We start from the raw sequence: 20,269 nt of genomic DNA, 5'->3' as shown, positions 1-20,269 counted from the left end.
CCGCCTCCGGGCCGCCCAGGAACATGCATGGCACATAATAAATAAGTAAAAACTTCCGGCGGAAGCCAGCTGGGAGCTGGGCCATAGGGGAGCCATGGGGGGCCTGCCCTGCCCTGCGCTGGGCTGGACCAGCGGGCGGTGGGCCTGCTCCTGTCCATCCTGTCCATCTAAGGACCAAATGATTTCGCGGGCCGTAGGGCCGGACGTTCCCCACCCCTGATCTAAGGGGACAGGGCCTCTGAGGGAAGGATCCATGCGCTGCTGCAGTGCTAGGCCGGGACGCGGCGCGGTGCTGGGCTTCAATGGGAACGGGACGTGGTGGGCTCTGACAGTGGTGGGCATGCCGGGCAGGTCTGCTGTGCACACCTCCAGAACGCTGTCGACAAACGAGCCGAGCCGCAGGACTGGTTAAAGGCTCAGAAAACCTGCCTACACTGGCGGACGAAAGGTGCTCACAGAGACGGTCGGGGTGACCTGGCGACTCTCCAGACGTCCCAGCTAGTGTCTGATACGGAGCTTTCCTGCCCAGCAGTGAAAGACCGGACCGGATCCAGGGCTGGGCACTGAAGCCAGATCACTGGTTCCAACCTTTTGGGCTTGAGGTCCACAAATACCCTTTTCACAAGCCTGAAGGGCCCCAGCCTGTCAACTCCTACCCAGCTTTGCTGTAGACAGACACTATGAAGGGCGAGGCTACACGTCTCTGTATTTAACACAGACATTTGGATGTTACACCGACCGCTACTCACCGCATGCCACGTGCTCGCAGACAAAGCACTCATGTAGGTGAGGGTCTGTCACTGCACGCTGAAGCACATGGCCTGGCACCGCAGTCACGGTGGGTGGCCTGCTAAGTGCAGCCAAACCGGAAGGCCCTGATTTTTAGAGTCCTGCCCCTCCTCAAGCATGGTGGGTCCTGACTGCACCACCAGCAGTGCCCCCTCCTCACTGCCTCCTGGCCCCTGGCTGCAGCAGGGAAACCGCAGCATCCTGGAGCCCCGTGTGCTCCACCTGGGGTCCTAGGCAGTGGCTCCCTTCTGCAGCCAGGGGAATGGGAGATCAGTGCTGCCCTCCCTCTGGCTCCAGCAGGGACCCCAGCACCTAGGGACCCAGGCAGAGCGCTTTGCCGTGCACCCTGCAGGAGCCAGGGGAGGAGAGCACTGATCTCCTGTCCCTGGGGTGCAGCATGGCGCCTGCACCAATCTTGTACCCCACAGCAATGCACTCTGCCTGGGTCCTGCTGCAGCCAGCAGGAGGGGAGCGGCAGGCCATGGACTGGAAATCACTGAGCTAGGTGGATTCCAGCTGGAAATAGGCTTACACTTTCAACAGGGAGTAGCTAAGCACAGGAACAATTAACCAAGGGCTGTGCGAGATTCTCCGTCACCATCTCCATTAAAGCAAGGCCAGCTGGTTTCCTAACAGATGCACTCTGGGCATTCCTGGGGGCAGGGCTCTGGCCTGTGTGACAGGTGGTCAGTCCAGATGATCAGAACAGCCCCTTCTGGCCGGGGCTCTAGGAATCCCAGGGCAAAATGTAAAGCACCATGCCCCTGGCTGCCTGTGTCCTCTTTACTCCAGCCCAGGACAGGGACGTCCGGTAACAGCACAGGTCCTGCGCCTGGACGGCCTTACAAAGCAAAGGAAATCACTCAGGTGGCAGCGGGGTGATTAAACCAACTCGCAATCAAACAGGAAACAGTCATTTTGGTCATTTGATGATGCTGAGAAAAGCGAAATGAATCAGCTTTGTGACTGGAAATTGGTTGCGCTGGGGTAAGTTTAGGGAGTTTTGTTTGTTGCGCCAATTCTTAACTAGGTCAGGAGGGCTGATATTGGGACTCACCTCACAGACCAGAAAGGGACCAGGATCCCTTGTGACAAAGCTGGTGCTGTCATCCTGGGCCAGCACCAAACCGGCCCCAGCTGGGAAAGGTGAACTACCACTGCCTGTCTGGGGGCTGGCCTCTCCAATGGTAATGTGCCCGTCACCATGGGCTCTGGGCACCCCAAGCAGATAGAAAACCATCACTCATGTCCACAAAGGACAGCAACTCCTCCTATCCCCCGCTCCTGGTTTGAAGGCTTCTTATTTTCCCCTCTCCCTACCCATGACCAGCAGTCCTGGGGCCATTCTGCCGTAATTATTGACTACAGGCTTGTGAATTCTCTGGTGGCGGGGAGTTCCATAGTCACGAGCCTCAGCCAAGAGCACCAATCTGCAGCTCCTGAGTCTCCAGCTGGCTGCTACTCATAGCATCCCTGTGGATCACAGCTGCCGCAGCGTCACACAGAGAGGGCGTCCTGCAGATAGCTGGGCCGTAGTGACTGAGAACATCCTAAAGACCATCCTCTTCATCTCTGTCTTGGCCAAAGAGCAGGGCGACCGTGTGTCTGGCTGCAGACGCAGCAACGCGGATGGACAGCACTGTCTTGGAGGGGCTTTTTGTGGGGACACTGAGGTCTCCCAAGACCATGAACGTTGGAGAAGCGGGTACTAAACTTGGCCGCAGCTCTGCTGAGTGACAGGACCCTGCAGTGCAGTGGGGTAGCCTGTCCCCCACTAGGCCTGCCCCACTGCACTCAGACGTGTTCCTCTTTCCCTGCATCCATGCTCAGAGGCAGATGCTACAGCTGCTCCACCTCCTTTCCCTGCATCTCCATCAGGCCAGGTGGTTCGGGGAAAGCAGCTCACAGAGGGCCTGTCATTGTCACCAGCCGATGTCAGTGCCCTAGTGCAGGCTGCGGGTGCCTCTTGTGGTGTGCATGTCCTTAGCTCTGTATTTGCCCACCTGAGCCCCTTGGCTCCCGACACAGCTAGTCCCACTGGCAGTGCCAGGAATGCAAGGTGCCACCGCAGGCTCAAACTGAGCAACGCCCAGCCCCTGCTTCTGGTCCGTGGGGATACTTCACCGAGGCCAGGGACCCCGGAAGCTGCTGCCCAGGTTCCTGGAGAGGGCTGGCCTGACACTGGGGTTTGACCTGAGGGTATCTTTAGATGAGAGCAGGCTCTGCCCACCAGCCCAAAGGGGAGTGGATTTTCCCACTGAACAGGGCTGGATTAATGACAACTAAACATCGACTCAGTGCAGAACGGCTGGACTGGGTCTTTGGTCTCAGCACAAATCCTCCATGGGACTGGAAGGGGGTGGAGAACACCCCGCTCCCTCCTCCCAATGACTGACTCCTCTGCTTCACAAGCAGTGCCCCCGTCGCATGCAGGACATGGGTGCCAGCCCAGCGGGCAGCACCAGCAGTCAGGCCTGGCACTTGGCGCTGGAGTCAGAGCCAAGTCAGAAATCAGGAGTGGAGCCAGAGTTCGGGTTCAGAGTCCAAAGCAGGGAGTCAGAGTCCAAAGCAGGGAGCAAGAGCTGGGTCTGGTGTAGCAACAAGCCAGGTATTGCAAGGTGTAGAGACCATTTCTTGGAACTCCCTCTGTGCTTAAATACGCGACTGGACCAAGCAGATGTCATGGGGCGTGCTGCCATCTGAGTCCTCTGTGGTGCCCAGGGCCCCAGGATTTATAGTGCTGCCAGAGCAGTGGGGCAGCACCAGTCACCTGGAGCCCTACAGGCCTGGGTTCTAGCCTTCCGGGTCCCTGCACACACTGCGGCAGGCATACAGGCCCTCTCCCTACACGTGCAGGTCTGTCTCCCCGTGCCACGGTGCCTGAGCTCCCAGCGACTGCTCAGAACCTTGGCCCCTTTCCTGTGTGGGTCTCAAAACCCTTTACAGACCCTGTCTGGGCTGGCAGGTACCTCTCCCTTCCCGGTCTGAGGCCCAGTCATGGCCTCTCCACAGCTGCTTCCTGCTTCAAGCTACTGAGGAGGCCACAGGGTGCTCCCAGGCCCCAGCTGGAGAGCTACATCCCCACGGAAAGCTCCAAGCCTGCAAGGGCCCAGTTGTCCACAGGCGCCATCCCAACGAATGCCCACACTTGTAGTACAGACGTGTCCAGAGGCCCCAGTCAGGATCAGGCCCAATGTGCCGGGCTCTGCGCACACACAGATACAGGCCCTCCCCGGTCTAAGACAGAGACAAACACAGCATGGGGATGTGGAGGTGTCCGGCTTCGCACACTCGTTTTGCTGCTGGTGTGCAGAGCACAGCCTGTCACGCTGACCAAGACTGCCGTGTCGTGTCCAACATCGGGAAGCTGAAGCTGGACAAATACAGGCTGGAGCTAAGGTGTCACTTTTTAACACTGAGGGTAACTAGCCACGGGAACAACGTACCAAGGGGTGTGGAGGAGCCTCCAGCACCAACAATTCTGAAATCAAGACGGGATGTTTTTGAAAGCTCTGCTCTAGGATTATTTGGGGGAAGTTCTCCGGCCGGTGTCATCCCGGAGTTCAGACTGGACACTCAGAACGGTCCCTTCTGGCCTTAGGATTTATGAATCTATGGACAGATCAGGCATCCCTGGTGGGGAAACACAGCACTGAGGTCCGAGTGGGCACTGCTGGGGGAAGCTCACAGCACTGTGGTAGTCCCTTGGCGTTGCCAGGGCCCAGGCATTATGGAACCCTCTGTCAGGCACATTCTCTGCGTTAGCCTGGTGATGTTGCTGTTGATCACAAAGCCATGCAGTCAGGCTGGGAAAATCCCTTAGCTCAGAGGGGCAGAGAGCACGAATACCCAGCAGATGACTGGCTCTGACAGGCCCCAGCAGGCAGAAATGGGGCTCATTTCTGTGCTCCTGCAGTCTTGGTTTATCATGTTCACAGCAGAGCTCGCTGTAGTCACAGCCAAGCAGCACCAGATATTGTGCAGCTGAGCAGGGCTGGGCCCAGGCTCTGGCTCAACCCGCATCTCCCTCCACCACCCTCCCTTCTTGGCCATGTTCCCTGCTCCCATTACATGTGCCAAGCAGACAGGCTGATGGCAGCGTAACTCACCTGCTTGTCAGGGTCTCTGGTGCTGGCACTATCGGCAGCTGCACCACCTGCCCCGGACATGTTTGCTCTACAGCATACGGCAGCACGTGAGGCTCACAGCGTACAAGGGAAGGGCCCATTAGGTCACTAGTCTGACCTCCTGCACAGCACAAGCCAGAGACTGTCACCCAGCTCCCCTGCACTGCGCCCCATAACTTGTGCTTGGCTAATGCATCTTCCAGAAAAGCGCCCGTCTGGACGGGTGACCCCATGGAGACTCCGCCACTACCCTGGCCATTTGTTCCAATGGCTAGTTACTCTCACTGCTAAACATGTGCCTAGTTTCTCATTTGAAGCTGGCTTCCTCTTCCAGCCATTGGATCGCACCTCGTCCTGATTTCCAGAGCCATGTGACTGTCCTGCCAGGTGCGGGATGGACCCACAAGAAGTGGCTCTTTCCATGGGGGAAAGGGGACAGCTAGAAACAGGCACACGTGTCACATGTCACAGCCTTCCCAGCTCCTGAGCTCCCTTGGCCGTGGGCTGCAGCGGTACAGCTCACCAACATGCTGCTCAGGCACTGCCACCCCGCAGGCTGGGTTTCCTAGAAGCAGAAACCTCTTTCTTTCTTCCAAGAAGATAGCAGAGAATCACGGAAATGGGCTCAGGGCCCGTGACGCAGCCTGAAATGGATTTCCAGGGCAATAACCCTTGTCTGCCAGGGCTGGGTGGGGCCAAATGGGACAGAGGTGACCCCGCTGTAGCCTTGCACAGGCTCCTGGAATTGCCCCCCCTGCTCTTGACTGCAGTTTTGTCTGAATCTTGGCAGCAGCTTTCCAGAGAGCTGCCAAGCTGAATGAGTGCTCCTGCGATGAGGTGCAGCACTGGTTAACAACCAAGTGCTCTTGTGACGTGCTACAGCACCTTGGTGGCGAACACCCCCGCCACTCACAGGGAAATCCTGAGAGCTGCATCATGGCCACCAGGAGCGGAAACACGATGGCATCACATGTACCACAATCGCTCCCGAGTGGCATTTCACAGAATGCCCCAGCCACAACAGACCCCCTCAGTCCCAGGTATCCAGGAAAGGCTTCCTGTGCCTACTTCCCCCTTTTAGTAAACCTTTCAGGCATCTGCCCTGCAGATCTTTATTCAGGTGCTGAGCTACAGCTGCTGCACCCCTCTAGCGGGCAGGCTGGGTGGCCCTGAAGAATGAACAGTGCTGCTGCATATCAGGAGTGCGGGGGCCTGGGGAGAGGCATCAGGATTCTCACTTCCTGGGCAGGGAAACAGCTGGAGCGATTTAGTCTCCATTCTGTTGGGATCACCCTTGATTATAGCCATAACGCGAGTGTCAGGGCTAAGGGTCCCCCTGCTTGACACAGGATCAGTGGCTTGGCTGGCCCATGTTTGGATGCAGCAGGACACCGGGTACAGCCTGCAGGGCAAGGGCCTGGCCTGGCCTGGCCATAGTGTTAGCGTGCACCCGAGGCAGGAGCTCTCCCAGCCCGTGCTGGCTGTAATACGGTGTGTGGCTGACCCCACGGCACCCGGCATCCCTCTGGGAGCGCCTCACCTCGGCGGCATGGGAGACCCGAGGCTCTGGGCGCTCACCCAGGGAACGCAGCCTATGGCCCAGCCCCGAAGGTCATGGCCCGTGGAGCCGGGCCGGGCGCTGCTGGCTGTGCGCCCGCGACCACCCCACGCCCGCTCTGCTGCTGGACAAGGGCCCGGAGGGCGGGACGTCTCTGCTGAGCCTGGGGCTCGCCCGGCTCCGGGGCCGAGGCCAGGTTGGGCGAGTGGCCCTGGCTCAGGAGCAAAAACGGCCCCTGGGGCCAGCACCTGCCAGCGGGGCGAGGTGCAGCGGGGAGCGGAACCCCCCCGCGGCTGGGCCGGCGGCACGGGCTCTCCCCGGCCTGGTGCTGCCTGCAGCGACGTGCCCTGGGCGGGGGCTGCGGGAGGGCGAACCGCCCCCGACCCCACCGGCCCCAACCCCGCCGCACATGGGCCGCCCCGCCTGATCCCACGGCCCGGCCCCGGCAGCTGATCGCCCGGCGCCCCCCGCCCCGCCTCGCCTCGCCTCGCCTCGCCTCTCCCAAGCGCGGCTCGCTCCGCCCGGGACTGAATCACGCGGACCAGCCCCACCCCGCCCCCTTCGCCGGTCGCCGCCCGGGCGGCCCATCTATCATCTGCTTCCGGAAACTCTACCCCGGCTCCTCCCCCTGCCCGGCCCCGGGCCACGTGACGCACTTCCGGTCGGTGGGACGGGTCTGTGACAGTCGCTGCCAAGGGCAGTTTCCGGGTCCGGGTCTTCGCGGTGACGTAGGGCTGGTGTTTCCGGTTCCGGGGCGCGCCGCGCGGCAACTTGGGACTTGTTGGGACGGGGCTCGGGAGCGGCTGTTCTCGGTGTCGGAGGGTCCCGGCTTCGGGCCCGGCCCAGCAGCTGCCGCCATGTCGGCCCCCAGCGCCCTCATGAAGCAGCCGCCGATCCAGTCCACGGCGGGGGCCGTGCCCGTCCGCAACGAGAAAGGTGAGAGCGGGCCGGGGGGCCGGGCACTCCGCTCCCCCGGGCCGGGCCGGGCCGGGGCGGAAGGCCCGAGGCGGGGATCGGGGCCGGGGGGCTCGCGCTGGGCTCGTTCCCCCGGGCTGGCTGCCCCTTGTCCGGGGTGCTGGGGCCCGCCCCTTGTCCGGGGTGCTGGGCAGCGAGGGGCGCAGGGCAGCGAGGGGCGCAGCTCTGCGGTAACCCAGCCCCCTTCCCGCAGGCGAGATCTCCATGGAGAAGGTGAAGGTGAAGCGCTATGTGTCCGGCAAGCGGCCGGACTACGCGCCCATGGAGTCCTCGGACGAGGAGGATGAGGAGTTCCAGTTCATCAAGAAGGCGAAGGAGCAGGAGGTGGAGCCCGAGGAGCAGGAGGAGGATTCAGCCAGCGACCCCCGTCTGCGGCGCTTGCAGAACCGCATTAACGAGGATGTGGAGGAGAGGTGAGCTCCTGCCCGTGACAACCCACCTGCCTTGGTCAGAGACACGCTGCAAGTAGCATCAGGCCCACCTGCACCGGACAGACCCTGACAACTGTGACTTGATAGTCACCTTTGTTACATTTTCAGGAGTGTTTCTCTTTATGAAAGACCCTGCCTTGGAAAGGACTGCCAAAGTGCTGCCCAAGGCCCATGTAAACAGACCGAAAACGTAAAAAAACCATGTCCGGGGGTAGTCAAAAAGCGAACAATGTTGAGAATTATTAGGAAAGGGATAGAGAATAAGACAGAAAATATCATATTGCCTCTTTATAAATCCATGGTACGCCCACATCTTGAATATTGTGTGCAGATCTGGGGCAACTAAAATGATTAGGGGTATGGAAAAGCTTCCATATGTAAGACTGGGACTTTTCAGCTCGGAAAAGAGACAACTAAGGGGGATATGACAGAGGTCTATAAAATCATGACTGGTATGGAGAAAGTGAATAAGGAAGTGTTATTTATGCCTTCTCAGAACACAAAATCTAGGGGTGAAATTGAAATAAAATTAATAGGTAGCAGGTTTAAAACGAACAAAAGGAAGTATTTCTTCACACAACGCACAGTCAACCTGTGGAACTCCTTGCCAGAGGATGTTGTGAAGGCCAAGACTATCATGAGGTTCAAAAAAAGAGCTAGATAAGTTCATGGAGGGTAGGTTCATCAATGGCTATAGGCCAGGATAGGCAGGGATTGTTGTTTGCCAGAGGCTGGGAATGGCCGATGGGATGGATCACTTGAGGATTACCTGTTCTATTCATTCCCTCTGAAGCACCTGGCATTGGCCACTGTCAGAAGACAGGATACTGGGCTAGATGGACCATTGGTCTGACCTAGCATGGCCATTCTTACGTTCTTAAAGAAAACATTTTCCTTCAACTTTTTGTTATGGTAACTTTAGACTTTGCTTGAGTTAGTTGTAAGGATGCATTTTTCAGATGTCTAATTTTTTGGAGTGTCCCTTTTATGCAGTCCCCATATTTTAAACTGAGGGTCTAGGGAAGAAAAAAAAGCCCTGTGCATTGTTGCAAATCATTCTTTAGATGTAGGCTAGTGCAGTTAGTCAGCAAGTTCTGAGAGTGACCAGAAATAGTCCCACTAGCTCTGTAAGGCCATAACATGGGGAAGAAAGCAAAATCTGTAAATCACGACAACATCCTTGTACGGAGATAGGGGGACATTGTTACTGCTTTTAATTGAGATAGATAGGTGAGTAATATTCTATTTAATTCAACTCAGTTCAGCAATTCATATCTATTAGCAGTAGCTGGGTCAGCGCTGGTGTTGCCCCATGGTAATGGTAATACTTCAAACTGCCTCAATCTTGATCATTGCTAATGGAAAAGCAGGATCCCAGTGGAAGCTGCATTTTCTACAGTGGGATGAACAGGTGTGTCTGTTCCTGAGCATCAGCAACTGGATCTAAAAAGGCATTTCGGAGAAACCAAGTTTCTGAGAAGGAATGTTGTTTTCCAAACTCTGCTGCTGTAGCTCTGCCTACAGCCCAGGTGCTCAGCCAGTCAGTGAGAATAAGCATGGCTTGTGCTGGAGCAGCACGTACAGAAGATCTAGGATTGTTGCAGTCTGATTGTAGCTAGGACATTGGTAGCTCTAGCCACATTTTTAGTGACCCGAGTGTATGAGATTAACACACACGTTCCGTTTGGCGTGCTGAGATGTGTCTTCACTGTGACTATTTGGGCTATAACAGTGGGGTCAGGACAGGGTCGTCGTAGGGTTGAAATGGCTTGAGAATTCTTGGCTGCCTCAGATGTGTATGTGTGGAGACTTCAGCTTGAAGATCCCCAGGGCATCGAGATGGGCCATGGCTAAGGATAAGATTACGTCACAGAATCCATGACTTCCTGTGACTTCTGTGACATTTTGTGCTTCAGCTATGGGGGGAGGGGGCAGGGCAAGAGCTGTCAGCTTCTGAGGGGCCTGGTGGCTCCCTGCCCCCATGGGTGGGGGGAAAGGGTGGACCCGGAGCTCAGTGCAGCAGCCAGCAGTGAGGGACCTCTGGAGCTCCCTGCTGCTGCCCGTGACACCTGCAACTCCCAGGCACCATGGCTGGCTGGGGGAGGGTCCCCGAAGCGCCTTGCTGCTGCGGACGGCCAAGGTGTCCAGCTGCTGCTGGCGGCCCCTGGAGCTCCAATCCACTGCTGCAGGTGGCGGGGAGCACCTGGAGCTCTGAGCCACAGCGGGTTGGGTGTCGCTGGAACTCCCAGCTGCTGCGGAGGCCCCCGAGGCTCCTAACTGCCACTGAAGGCCCCTGCAGCTCCCAGCCACTGTGGGTGGCAGGGGATAGGGGTGGAAATCCCTGGAACTCCCTGCTGCTGTGGGCTGCCGATGCTCCCAGCTGCCAATGGCAGCTCCTGCAGCTCCCAGCCACTGCAGGTGGTGAGGGGCCCCTGGAGCTCTGAGCTGCCACAGGTGGCGGGGGGGACCCGGAGATCCCAGCTGCCCTTGGGGGTGGGGGATCCCCCACAGCTCTGAGATGCAGGCCCCACAGAGCGGTAGGGGGGTCTGCAAACCCAGAGTTTCCAGCCTCTGCAGGCAGTGGGGGGGGGATGGGGGGGGGGACACGACACACTGCCTGCCCTGCTGCTCTCATCTCATCCATGCCCTTCCCCAGTCAGCTCCATTTTGCCGTACCTAGTTATTTTTAGCAAAAGTCAGGAAGAGGTCACGGCTTCCAGGAATTTTTGTTTGTTGCCCATGACCTCTCCCTGACTTTTAGTAAAATGAACTGAGACAAAATCTTAACTTTAGCCGTGGGCTACGGTCACTGTTTGATGGCAGCTGAATTGCTGTGAAATGTGAACTTTCACAGACTGGCGAGGCACCGCAAAATTGTGGAGCCAGAAGTGGTTGGAGAAAGTGACTCGGAGGTGGAGGGAGAAGGCTGGCGCATGGAGCGGGAGGACACCAGCGAGGAGGAGGAAGAAGAGATTGATGATGAGGTATGTTCAGAGCCATGGAAACGTGCTGCAAATGCACTGGAGGCACCAGTTCTCCATGATCTCTCAGCTGTGTTGCCAGAGGGTGGATCTGGCTTCCTACAGCTTGAGGCAGTACCAGATCCATGGGCAGATGGGACAGGCTAATACCTGGATGAATTTGACGGAGGTTAAGGGTCGGTCTTGCCTTGCCATTTGGGTTACATGGGAGAAGCAGTCACAGGATGAGAGGAAAGATCCTCTCATGGATCAGTAACTGATTAAAGACAGGAAACCAAGGGTAGGAATAAATGATCAGTTTTCACAGTGGAGAGAGGTAAATAAAGGAGTCCCCCAGGGATCTGTACTGGGGACCAAAGCAGTTCAACATATTCATTAATAATCTGGAAAAGGGAATAAACAGTGAAATGGCAACATTTTCACATGATACAAAATTATTCAAGATAGCCAAGTTCAAAGCTGACTGCAGAGAGTTACAAAGGGATCTCACTGAACTGGGTGACTGGCCAACAAAATGGCAGAAGAAATTCAACACTGATAAATGCAAAGTAATGCACATTTGGGAAAACTAATTCTAACTACACCTGTATAATGAGGAGTTTTAAATGAGCTGTTACCACTTGGAGTCACTGTGGATAGTTCTCGTAAAAACTTCAGCTCCGTGCACAACGGTGGTCAAAAAGGCTAGCGGAATGTTAGGAACTATTAGGAAAGGGATAGAAAGAGAGCAAATATCATAATGCCTATATAAATCTATGGTACGCTCCCACATGGAATACTGTGTCCGGTTCTGATTGCCCCATTTCAGTGAGAGTACAGTGCAACGGGAAAAGGTTCAGAGGCAGACAACAAAGATGATCCAGGGTATAGAACAGCTTCTGTACAAGGGGAGACTCAAAAGATTCTAACTGCTTAGGTTAGAAAAGAGATGACAAAGGTCCATAAAATCATGACTAGTGTGGATCAAGTGAATAGAGAAGTGTTATTTACCCTTTCACAGAACACAAACACCTTATTAAATGAATAGGCAGCACATTTAGTACAAACGAGGAAATACTTTTTCACACAATGCAGTCAACTTATGGAACTCGTTGCCGGGGATATTGTGAAAGCCAAAAGTTTACAAGGGTTCAAAAAAGAGTTAGCCAAGTTCCTGGAGGATGGTCCCTCAGTGGCTATTAGCCAAGATGGGCAGGGATGCAAACCCTTGCTCTGGATGACCCATAACTTCTGACTGCCAGAACCTGGGTGGGGAAGACAGGAGTGGTTCTCTCCAAAGCTGCCCTGCTCTGTACATCTTGCTGAAGCTCTGGCACTGGTTACTGTCAGAGATAAGATACTGGGTGACACGGACTGCTGCTCTGGCCCAGTATGGCAACTCTTATGTACAGACCTCTCACCTCTGGCCTTGCTGTGGGGAGGGTACATTGGCTGAAGCCCCCTCTGGTTTGCATGGTGAGGAATGCAGAGCGGTGGATCAGGGTCTGGCCTCTTTTTGGAACATGGAATCAGTGCTGTTAACACCAATACATTCCATCTGTTTCACCACTGCGTGAAGGAGTTAGAATGGACCTGGGCCACTGCCCTGCCAGAGAACTGGAGAGGAGTCAGGAGTTCCGCTGACTCCCTTTGCGGTGTGTGCCTATGTTAGGAGATCGAGCGTCGTCGTGGGATGATGCGCCAGCGAGCCCAGGAGAGGAAGAATGAGGAGATGGAGGTGATGGAAGTGGAGGACGAAGGCAGGTCTGGGGAGGAGTCCGAATCAGAGTCTGAGTATGAGGAGTACACAGACAGTGAGGATGAAACGGAGCCACGGCTCAAACCTGTCTTCATCCGCAAGTAGGTGGCATGCCTTGCTGTCGTGGGATGGGGAATTGCTAACATCCGAAGGCAGAAAATGCAAAGGCTCAGCCTGTGCGCACAGAAGCGGTGCTGGTGTTCCAGTTATCATGTAGCTAAGGGAAAGCAACGATGGTTCAGCAGGATAATAGCACATCTCGTTTGATCTGCAAGCCAGGTGCCAGCATGGCACAGATATGCAGCATTTGTCTGTGTAACGAGAGTCTCAGAGTAATAGATGCCAGGTAGCTTGCCATATTGTTGCTTTTAGCTCTGACAGTTGCATCTGACCCTGCAGTGGACACTAGCTGGAAGGGCTCAGATCTGCTTAGTTGTACCAGCTGTCACTGCTGGGTAGGTGTTAGTCAGTGTTGATGGGCAATTGGCAATGAGGTGCAGAGTGCCACAGGAAATGGGTCTGTCCCCACAACAGATCTGGGGATGTGTGAGGCCACTCGGGAAGCTGCGACAGCAGCTCTTCCTGGAGCAGCACCAGACACGTGAGGATCCTGGGGGCAGACGCTGACTCCAGAGAGAGTAAAATAGCCAGCAGCTGCCCATAGAGTGCCGGAGAGGGATGGGTCAGGTGCAGTGGGTCGCTCTAGGGCAGGAGGGGGAAGACGCCTGTGACTGCCCCTCTGTTCCAGGAAAGACCGAGTTACAGTCCAGGAACGAGAGGCAGAGGCAGTGAAACAGAAGGAGTTGGAGCAGGAGGCAAAGCGGCTGGCGGAGGAGAGGCGGAAGTATACGCTCAAGGTAATGGAGGGCTGTCTCGTGGGGCATCGTATCTGTGGGGCGGGGAGAGGTGGCCTGCTCCAGCAGTCTGTTCTCTGCTTGGTCCCCTCTGCAGATTGTGGAGGAGGAGACTAAGAAGGAGCTGGAGGAGAACAAGCGCTCGCTGGCTGCGCTGGAAGCGCTCGATACGGACGATGAGAATGACGAGGAGGAGTACGAGGCCTGGAAAGTGCGTGAGCTGAAGCGCATCAAACGGGACCGTGAAGAGCGAGAGGCGTAAGTGATGCTGTAGCGTAGGCTTGGGGTTGAATGTCTCAAGTTCCCAAGCTGGCTGAGCAGTGGCCAGCGGGGCATGTCCCTCCCCATTTCCTGCTGTCCAGGCACTGCAGCCTAAGGCAGAGCAGAAGGCACGTTGGGGCCTCTTTCCTCTTCCCTCCAGCCCGTCTTTGCTCCTGGAGGGACAGGGCATTTGGCGTGTGCACCTGGAGTGTCGTGGGTTGAATGGCTTCCCGCAGCTGCAGTCTGACCAGAAGAGCAGAGCTCTTTGGGGGCAGGAGTGGAACACGCTTTGGTCCTGTGGGCAGGGCAGAGGGGATGGTGAGCGTGCGTGCCTTGTGTGTCCTGCACAGACTGGAGAAGGAGAAGGCTGAGATCGAGCGCATGCGGAACCTGACGGAGGAGGAGCGCCGGGCTGAGCTCCGTGCCAATGGCAAGGTCATCACCAACAAGGCAGTGAAGGGCAAATACAAATTCCTGCAGAAGTACTATCACCGCGGGGCCTTCTTCATGGTGAGTGGTGCTGGGGGAGGGCATTTAGCGCTGGATGCTTCAAAGAGAGGCTTGCTTGGAGGAAAGCTTACAAGGGCTAAAGCTGTATAGTGGCAGCAGAGCCACTGAAAGGTGTGTGTGGTGTCAGGAGAGCAAGACGAGTGTGCTGTGTGTGACGGAGGGGGAGGGGTGTGAACAGGGCTACACGGTACAGAGAGATTCAGGCTGAACACCAGGAAGCTTCCTGACAATGACATTGATTTTCACTGGACCTAGGAGTGGTTCTCCTGGCGTCAGCTAGCATGTCTGTGGACATGACAGACGGATCTACTTGGATGACTCATTGCCACTTTCTCATGTGGCCCAAACCCTCTCCACTCCCCCTTTCTCTGTCAGTCACCTGACCCTCTTCCCTGGCATCCAGGCCCAGAACCTGGGCTGATGGGTCTCTCCTCCGTATCCCACACATCCAGATCTTGCTGCTGTTTCCTCCACAACACCTCTAGACTCTAGCCTTTTTAGTTTCTCCCTTTACAACTAAAGCTCTCATTGAGGCTTCATCGCTTCCTGTCTCACTGCAGTGACGGCCTTCCCCCACTGCTTCTTACAAAGTGCTGGTGCCAGAATGCTTTTCCTTGTCTCTCCTACACATATTGCCCCCTCTGAATCCCTCCAGGGGGGCCCTTCCTCTACCACATCCTCAGTAAGCTTGTCACAGCTGTCAAAAGCAGAATCAAGTGGCCTGTTTTGCCACTTCTGACACATCACTAAAGCCAGCCTCATCTGCCCTGCTTCTGCCCTCTGCACACACTGTCCTTCCTGAGCTCATCCACAAAGCCCCTGCACTCGAGGAAGATGGGGATAAATTAGACAGGCTTCACAGAAGAGCCCTGAGGATGACTAAAGGATTAGAAACATGCCTCATAGTGATAGGCTTTTCGGAGCGCAATCTATTTAGCTGACCAAAGAGAAGGTTATGGGGTGACTTGATCAGTCTAAGTATCTACATGGGGAACAAATAAACAAAGGGTTCTTCAGTCTAGCAGCAAAAGGTCCAATGGCCGGAAGTGGAAGCTAGACAAATTCAGACTGGAATCTGTGAATGGGGAGACCCCTTGCTGCTCTGCTTACGTTTTGTTGCCATCAGTGAATCTAGCTGGCTTGTCTTGTGTGCGCTTCCTGCCCTCTAAACGACCTGACTGCGGGGTGTCCGCTCCTCTGGGCAGCGGGTGGTAGGGGTTGTGTTTGCAAAGTGCCTAAATGCCACAAGAAACAAACACAGGGGGAGTTTCTTTGCTTGGTACACTTGCCACTGGTCTGAATCAAGCCCTGGACTAGGGATTGTTGGGACTAATCAAGTTCTATCCTTGGGAATGGACGAGATGGGACATGAGCATTGTTTCCAATTCCACTGATTCTGGCACCGGCAGGGAACCTGGAGTGCTGTCGCCAGGACTCCTTGAACAGTGCCTTTCCCTCCCTGCTTGTGCTGGAGGTTGCTGTACCTGACTCTGCTGCATGTCCTTCCCTCCCTAGGATGAAGATGAGGAAGTGTATAAGAGAGACTTCAGTGCCCCTACGCTGGAGGATCACTTCAACAAGACCATCCTGCCCAAAGTCATGCAGGTGTGTGTGCTGGAAAGGGCTCCTGGATGCGGGGGATGGTTCTCAGCTAGCAGGGCCTTAGGGGGCACCTGTGCTCTGGTGCGTGGGAAGGGGTGACTTTGCATGCTGGGGTGGAGAGAGCAACGCCTGTGATCTGGGGTCATATGGAGGCTGGTCCAGAGTGGGGCAGAGGCACCTGGTGCTCAGGGGGCTGCAGCTCCTGCTTGAGGGTTTGCTGTTCACCTTTTTTTTTTAAGGTCAAAAACTTCGGGCGCTCTGGGCGAACAAAATACACACACCTGGTGGATCAGGACACGACGTCCTTTGACTCTGCCTGGGGCCAGGAGAGCGCTCAGAACACCAAGTTCTTCAAGCAGAAGGCAGCTGGCGTGCGGGACGTCTTTGAGAGACCATCAGCTAAGAAGCGGAAAACTACCTAAGGGAGCGCCCCGGACAGTGTCATGCTGCTGACAGCAGGGCGGAAAGGCACTTGTCTGCCACCTGTCTAACCTTGCCAGTGCGCTCCTGTATTGGCCGATTCCTTCTACTCTCCATCTGTCGAGCTGAGTGCTGCATCTCTGTGCTCCAGCACTGAGCTCTCCCCACCCTGCGTGGGGACATGGCCCATGGGAGGGGCTCCACAGACTTTCCACCTGGCTCGACTGGATTGGAAGGCAACAGTACATCCTTGGGCTAGGCCAGCCAGACCAGACCCTGCGCCCAATTGCTTTTGCTCCCACTAACCCAAAGGGACTCTAGCTTCCCAGATTCCCACTGCCAGAGGGCAGCAAACCCCCATTCCCTGGGAATTAGCAACAGGCTCCTGCGGCCTGCTCCCAAGTCTCTCCACCTCCTCTTGTAAAGGGAGTCCCCTTTGTTCTCTGGAACCTCTGCCCAGGGTCCCCTCTGCCCCACCTCTGATGGGCCCTGCAGCACCTTTCACCTAACCTCCGCTTGGCTTTAGGCTCCCCTCCCTGTACAGTAGGGTGTGGGGCTCTGCCAGGCCCAGATTTGAATTTTGATTAAAAGCTACTGTTTTCTCACAAGGCTAGCGTTGCCGTCCCTCTGTGTGGGCTGGGAGGGGGGGATGTCCTGCATGTTGGTGGCTGATGCTGCATGGCTTAAGAACCAAGGCACTCTCCCTTTTCTCTGTGCTATGGTTTTTAGGTAACTGAATTCAGGCCTCAGCTCCCAGGAGGTGCATGTGTTGGGTACATTTGTACTTAATGTTCTGCTGTAAGGTAGGTGGAATTCTGGCTTTGAGAGAAGTGACTTAACAGCAATTCCCTTCTGCCTTACCTCCTAGAGCAGAGTAGCCCAGCAGTTTCTGCTCCCACTTGAGGGAGATTCTGCGCTGGTGCCACTTCCTTGCACTTTTAGGCTGTTAGAGCCAAGGCACACCGTCTCCTCCTGAAACAGCTTCCCTGCTGCTGTCTCACCCCAAGCTGTCAGTGCAACAAACACGAATTCCCCATGATCCTTTCTTGGCCCCAGATAGAGACTGAAGGGATGCTCTGTCCCTCCAGCAGCTATTAGAGTTGACTTAACTAAACTGTGCCAACAGCCAGGCCATGCCCTTGGCTTGTTTTAGGGGCTAGGGTGAACACGCAGCCCCTTAACCGGGCTGCAGTTGAAGCTAGTGTTCTCTCTAGCCATTCAACTCTACACTGCCCTGCCTGCCAGAGCTGCATACCTCACATTTTGTAACACCCAGACTTGCCAGGGATTTCAGCAGGGAGCTGGGCTATGATTCTGCTTGTATTCTTTGTTGTGTTTTGGATCTGTGAAACCACTGCCAGGCAACTCTGCAGGAGAAAGCCCTGCTTTGATTCACACAGAACCTCCCACTCAGCTAACCCTAGACATATATCACATGCAGAGCACCTCAGGGTTTCTAGCATTGTGTAAACATAAAATCTTGAGAAGGGCCTGACAAAACCGGGAAAGACACTATAAAGTGAGACTGCTGGGCTTTGTTCAGGAAAGAATGAAGATGGTGGAGCTCAGATTAAGAACCAGAAAGGCCATAGCAGCTAGATCTCAAGCCTGTGAGCAGCAGGGAGAGAAACAGTGGGGGGTTGATGGAATATATAAAGGAGGAAGAGAATAAAGTTCATATCCAAGGACCATTAGGCTGACATGCAGTCTCTGGGTTTCAGCAGAGGGGGGAATGTTACCCCATCTCTCCTTTGTGAGAGCTGAGCCAGTGTTCTCTGAAGGGGACTGAAGTGAACACTTCATTCAGAAAATGCTCCTTCAACTCTGTACTCATCTGGCTGGTGAGCATTCCTGGCCAGGCCATCTCTCTTCTGCAGCCATGCCCATGGCTAACATGGCAGAGCACCGGGTGAGCAGCCTACCAGCCCCAAGAAGAGCACCAGGGTCAATGCTTTGCAGAAGAGGTGGTAGCGTGCTCTTTCAGGCTAGGCGCAGGCTGTTCCTAGCCGCTTTATAAGAAGCGTGTCCCCAGATTACAGCTGTCTTTATTTCAATAAGTTAATACATGTAGCACCCGCCCAATAGCGGGAAGAGTGCACACAGCAGGGTAACAGCACAGAGACGTTTGATGATGTCTCAGCAAGAGTGTTCCTCCCTCACTGCCAGCTCAAACTGGTCCAGTGGGAATGAGCTTAGTTGGTGAGGGTGATCAGAGCCTCTACCACATTCCCCATGTGCTCCCGCAGACTACGCTCAGCTGCTGCCCGGGAGATCTCCATCTCATTCATCTGCAGGGAAAGGAGCAGAGAGAAGAGACTCTGCAACAAGTGCTAGCAAACATCACGTCAGAAGAGGGTTGGGCTCACTCAGGGCTTGGTACTCCAGCATTACTGAGGCCTCCACCCAGAGCATGAGTTACACAGCTGCTGCAAAGTTCAGCTACTGTTCCTGGCCCACTACAATGCAATACAGCAAAGACTAATACAAAGCTATTTATTACAGCCCCTTCTCCTCCAGTTTGTCAGGTATTTTAGTGACCGGACACTCACTGAATAACCTGACTGAAATCTGGGATTGCCCTGCTCTAGTCTCACTATTAGCACCAGCTTCCTTCCATACTCACAATCAGTTCCAAATCTTCTTTCTTGATTGTAACTTTTGCCAGTTCTTTCTCTCTGTAACAAAAGGAACCAGAACATAAGGCACCAACACCACAGGCTCCAGGCCCCCTTATCCAGACTAACCCAGCCACAAATGTAAAGTACAGCCAGAAAGATTGCAGCAACTGCTTGCTGAAGCATAAAGCCATCAGTGCTGAGGTTGGACATGGACAGGCAGGAAGTTTAACTCTGACCAGAAAACTATCCTGGTCCTCCAAAGGAAGATTCTGCAGGAGCAAAGTCAAGCCACCTGTTACTAGACTTGAATGGCCCAGAAACAGAAAGTCCTGGCTCTGCATGGCTACAGCTACGAAGATGCTATTCTAACCTACAGTAGCAAATAAGGCCAATGCTCGATCTGTGGCTGCTCTGGGGCCCAGAGTAGGGCTCGGGGGTGGCTTCTCAGAGCTCTCGCTTAGAAAGGGACAAGAGATGCAGGAAGCAGTTACCTCTCTTGTTTTGCCTTCTGCTCTCTGGATCTTCGATCTCCGATCACGGACATGGCCTAGACAGAAGCAGGGAAGGTCAGCTCCAGCACACACAGGGCGGGTCTCCTCACAGCCCAGGAGGGCAGCAGTCACGTCGTCGTGCGCAGTTGGGCCACGTTTAAACACTTCCCGACATCCCCCAGAGCCCGCAGAGGGGGCCGCTACCACACGCCGGGCCCCTGGCGCGGGAATCTCAGGCCAGGCTGGCTGGTGCCCCGGGCCCTCTGCCCCAGGGTCCCCTTTGCCCCTCGCGGGCAGCTTCTCCTAGTACGAACCAGGCCAGCCCATCCCCCGGGCCTCGGGCCCCGCCGCCGCCGCCGGGCCCCGCCGCCGCCCCGCCCCGCCCCGCCCCGCCAGCCCGTCCATCCCCCGGGCCCCGCCACCGCCCCCAGCCCCGCCAGCCCGTCCATCCCCCGGGCCCCGCCCCGCCGCCGCGCACCGTCTCCAGGTTCGAGCTCTGAATCTCCTTCTCCTCCGCATAGTCCGTGACCCGCTCCAGGTCCGCGGCGCCGCTGTCGTGTTTCCGGGGCTTCTCGGCCGGCCGACCCCCGGCCCCGTCCGCGCCGCCCCCGGCCCCGTTCGGCTCCGTCTCCAGCTCCAGCTCCACGTCCCCCTCCGCCGCCATCGCACTGCCCGGCCCGTCGGACTTCCGCTTCCGGTCACGGGACTCGGCCCACCAGCGGCGAGGAAAGGAAAAGGGAGCTAGAGCGGCCGGCGGAACCAGTGAGACGCGCCAGGCGGGACAGAGCCGCCGAGGCGCCCCCCTCGGGCGGGAGGGGAATAGCGTCCCCCGGCCGCTGTTTGTGTAGGACCTACCCCAGGAGCTCCCGTGGGCTGCAAGGGGCAGCTGTCGCCTAAGGACCCATGCGGCGCGT

The 20,269-nt window shown here is 56.1% G+C and overlaps 2 protein-coding genes across 2 annotated transcripts; one reads left to right on the top strand and one right to left on the bottom strand.

The window, feature by feature from the left end:
* The first annotated feature begins 7,192 nt into the window (after window positions 1-7,192).
* MFAP1 (microfibril associated protein 1) lies at window positions 7,193-17,724 on the top strand. The gene is made up of 9 exons (XM_067555398.1): window positions 7,193-7,410; window positions 7,643-7,862; window positions 10,735-10,864; window positions 12,513-12,700; window positions 13,348-13,456; window positions 13,551-13,711; window positions 14,065-14,224; window positions 15,740-15,829; window positions 16,066-17,724. The coding sequence occupies exons 1-9, from the start codon at window positions 7,332-7,334 to the stop codon at window positions 16,246-16,248; spliced, it is 1,320 nt and encodes a 439-aa protein (XP_067411499.1). The 5' UTR covers window positions 7,193-7,331; the 3' UTR covers window positions 16,249-17,724.
* Window positions 17,725-18,274: 550 nt separating this feature from the next.
* Window positions 18,275-20,024, bottom strand: HYPK (huntingtin interacting protein K). Its single transcript, XM_067555400.1, has 4 exons — window positions 19,834-20,024; window positions 19,356-19,411; window positions 18,870-18,921; window positions 18,275-18,534 (listed from the first exon to the last, which is right to left on the bottom strand). The coding sequence occupies exons 1-4, from the start codon at window positions 20,017-20,019 to the stop codon at window positions 18,439-18,441; spliced, it is 390 nt and encodes a 129-aa protein (XP_067411501.1). The 5' UTR covers window positions 20,020-20,024; the 3' UTR covers window positions 18,275-18,438.
* Window positions 20,025-20,269: the final 245 nt, after the last annotated feature.

Source organism: Emydura macquarii, unplaced genomic scaffold (genome assembly GCF_026122565.2).
Source record: "Emydura macquarii macquarii isolate MOO-44397 ecotype Brisbane River unplaced genomic scaffold, CSIRO-AGI_Emac_v2 contig_1644, whole genome shotgun sequence".
NCBI classification, from domain to species: domain Eukaryota; kingdom Metazoa; phylum Chordata; order Testudines; family Chelidae; genus Emydura; species Emydura macquarii.
This window is presented reverse-complemented; position numbering and strand designations above follow the sequence as displayed.

Excerpts from the sequence above, each read along its gene's own strand:
- MFAP1 (XM_067555398.1), top strand. The coding sequence starts at position 7,332 with ATGTCGGCCCCCAGCGCCCTCATGAAGCAGCCGCCGATCCAGTCCACG. Across the intron at positions 13,712-14,064 it reads GACCGTGAAGAGCGAGAGGC|ACTGGAGAAGGAGAAGGCTG; the intron begins GTAAGTGATGCT and ends TGTCCTGCACAG. Across the intron at positions 14,225-15,739 it reads ACCGCGGGGCCTTCTTCATG|GATGAAGATGAGGAAGTGTA; the intron begins GTGAGTGGTGCT and ends TTCCCTCCCTAG.
- HYPK (XM_067555400.1), bottom strand. The coding sequence starts at position 20,019 with ATGGCGGCGGAGGGGGACGTGGAGCTGGAGCTGGAGACGGAGCCGAAC. Across the intron at positions 19,412-19,833 it reads AGAGCTCGAACCTGGAGACG|GCCATGTCCGTGATCGGAGA; the intron begins GTGCGCGGCGGC and ends GCTTCTGTCTAG. Across the intron at positions 18,922-19,355 it reads CAGAAGGCAAAACAAGAGAG|AGAGAAAGAACTGGCAAAAG; the intron begins GTAACTGCTTCC and ends CTTTTGTTACAG.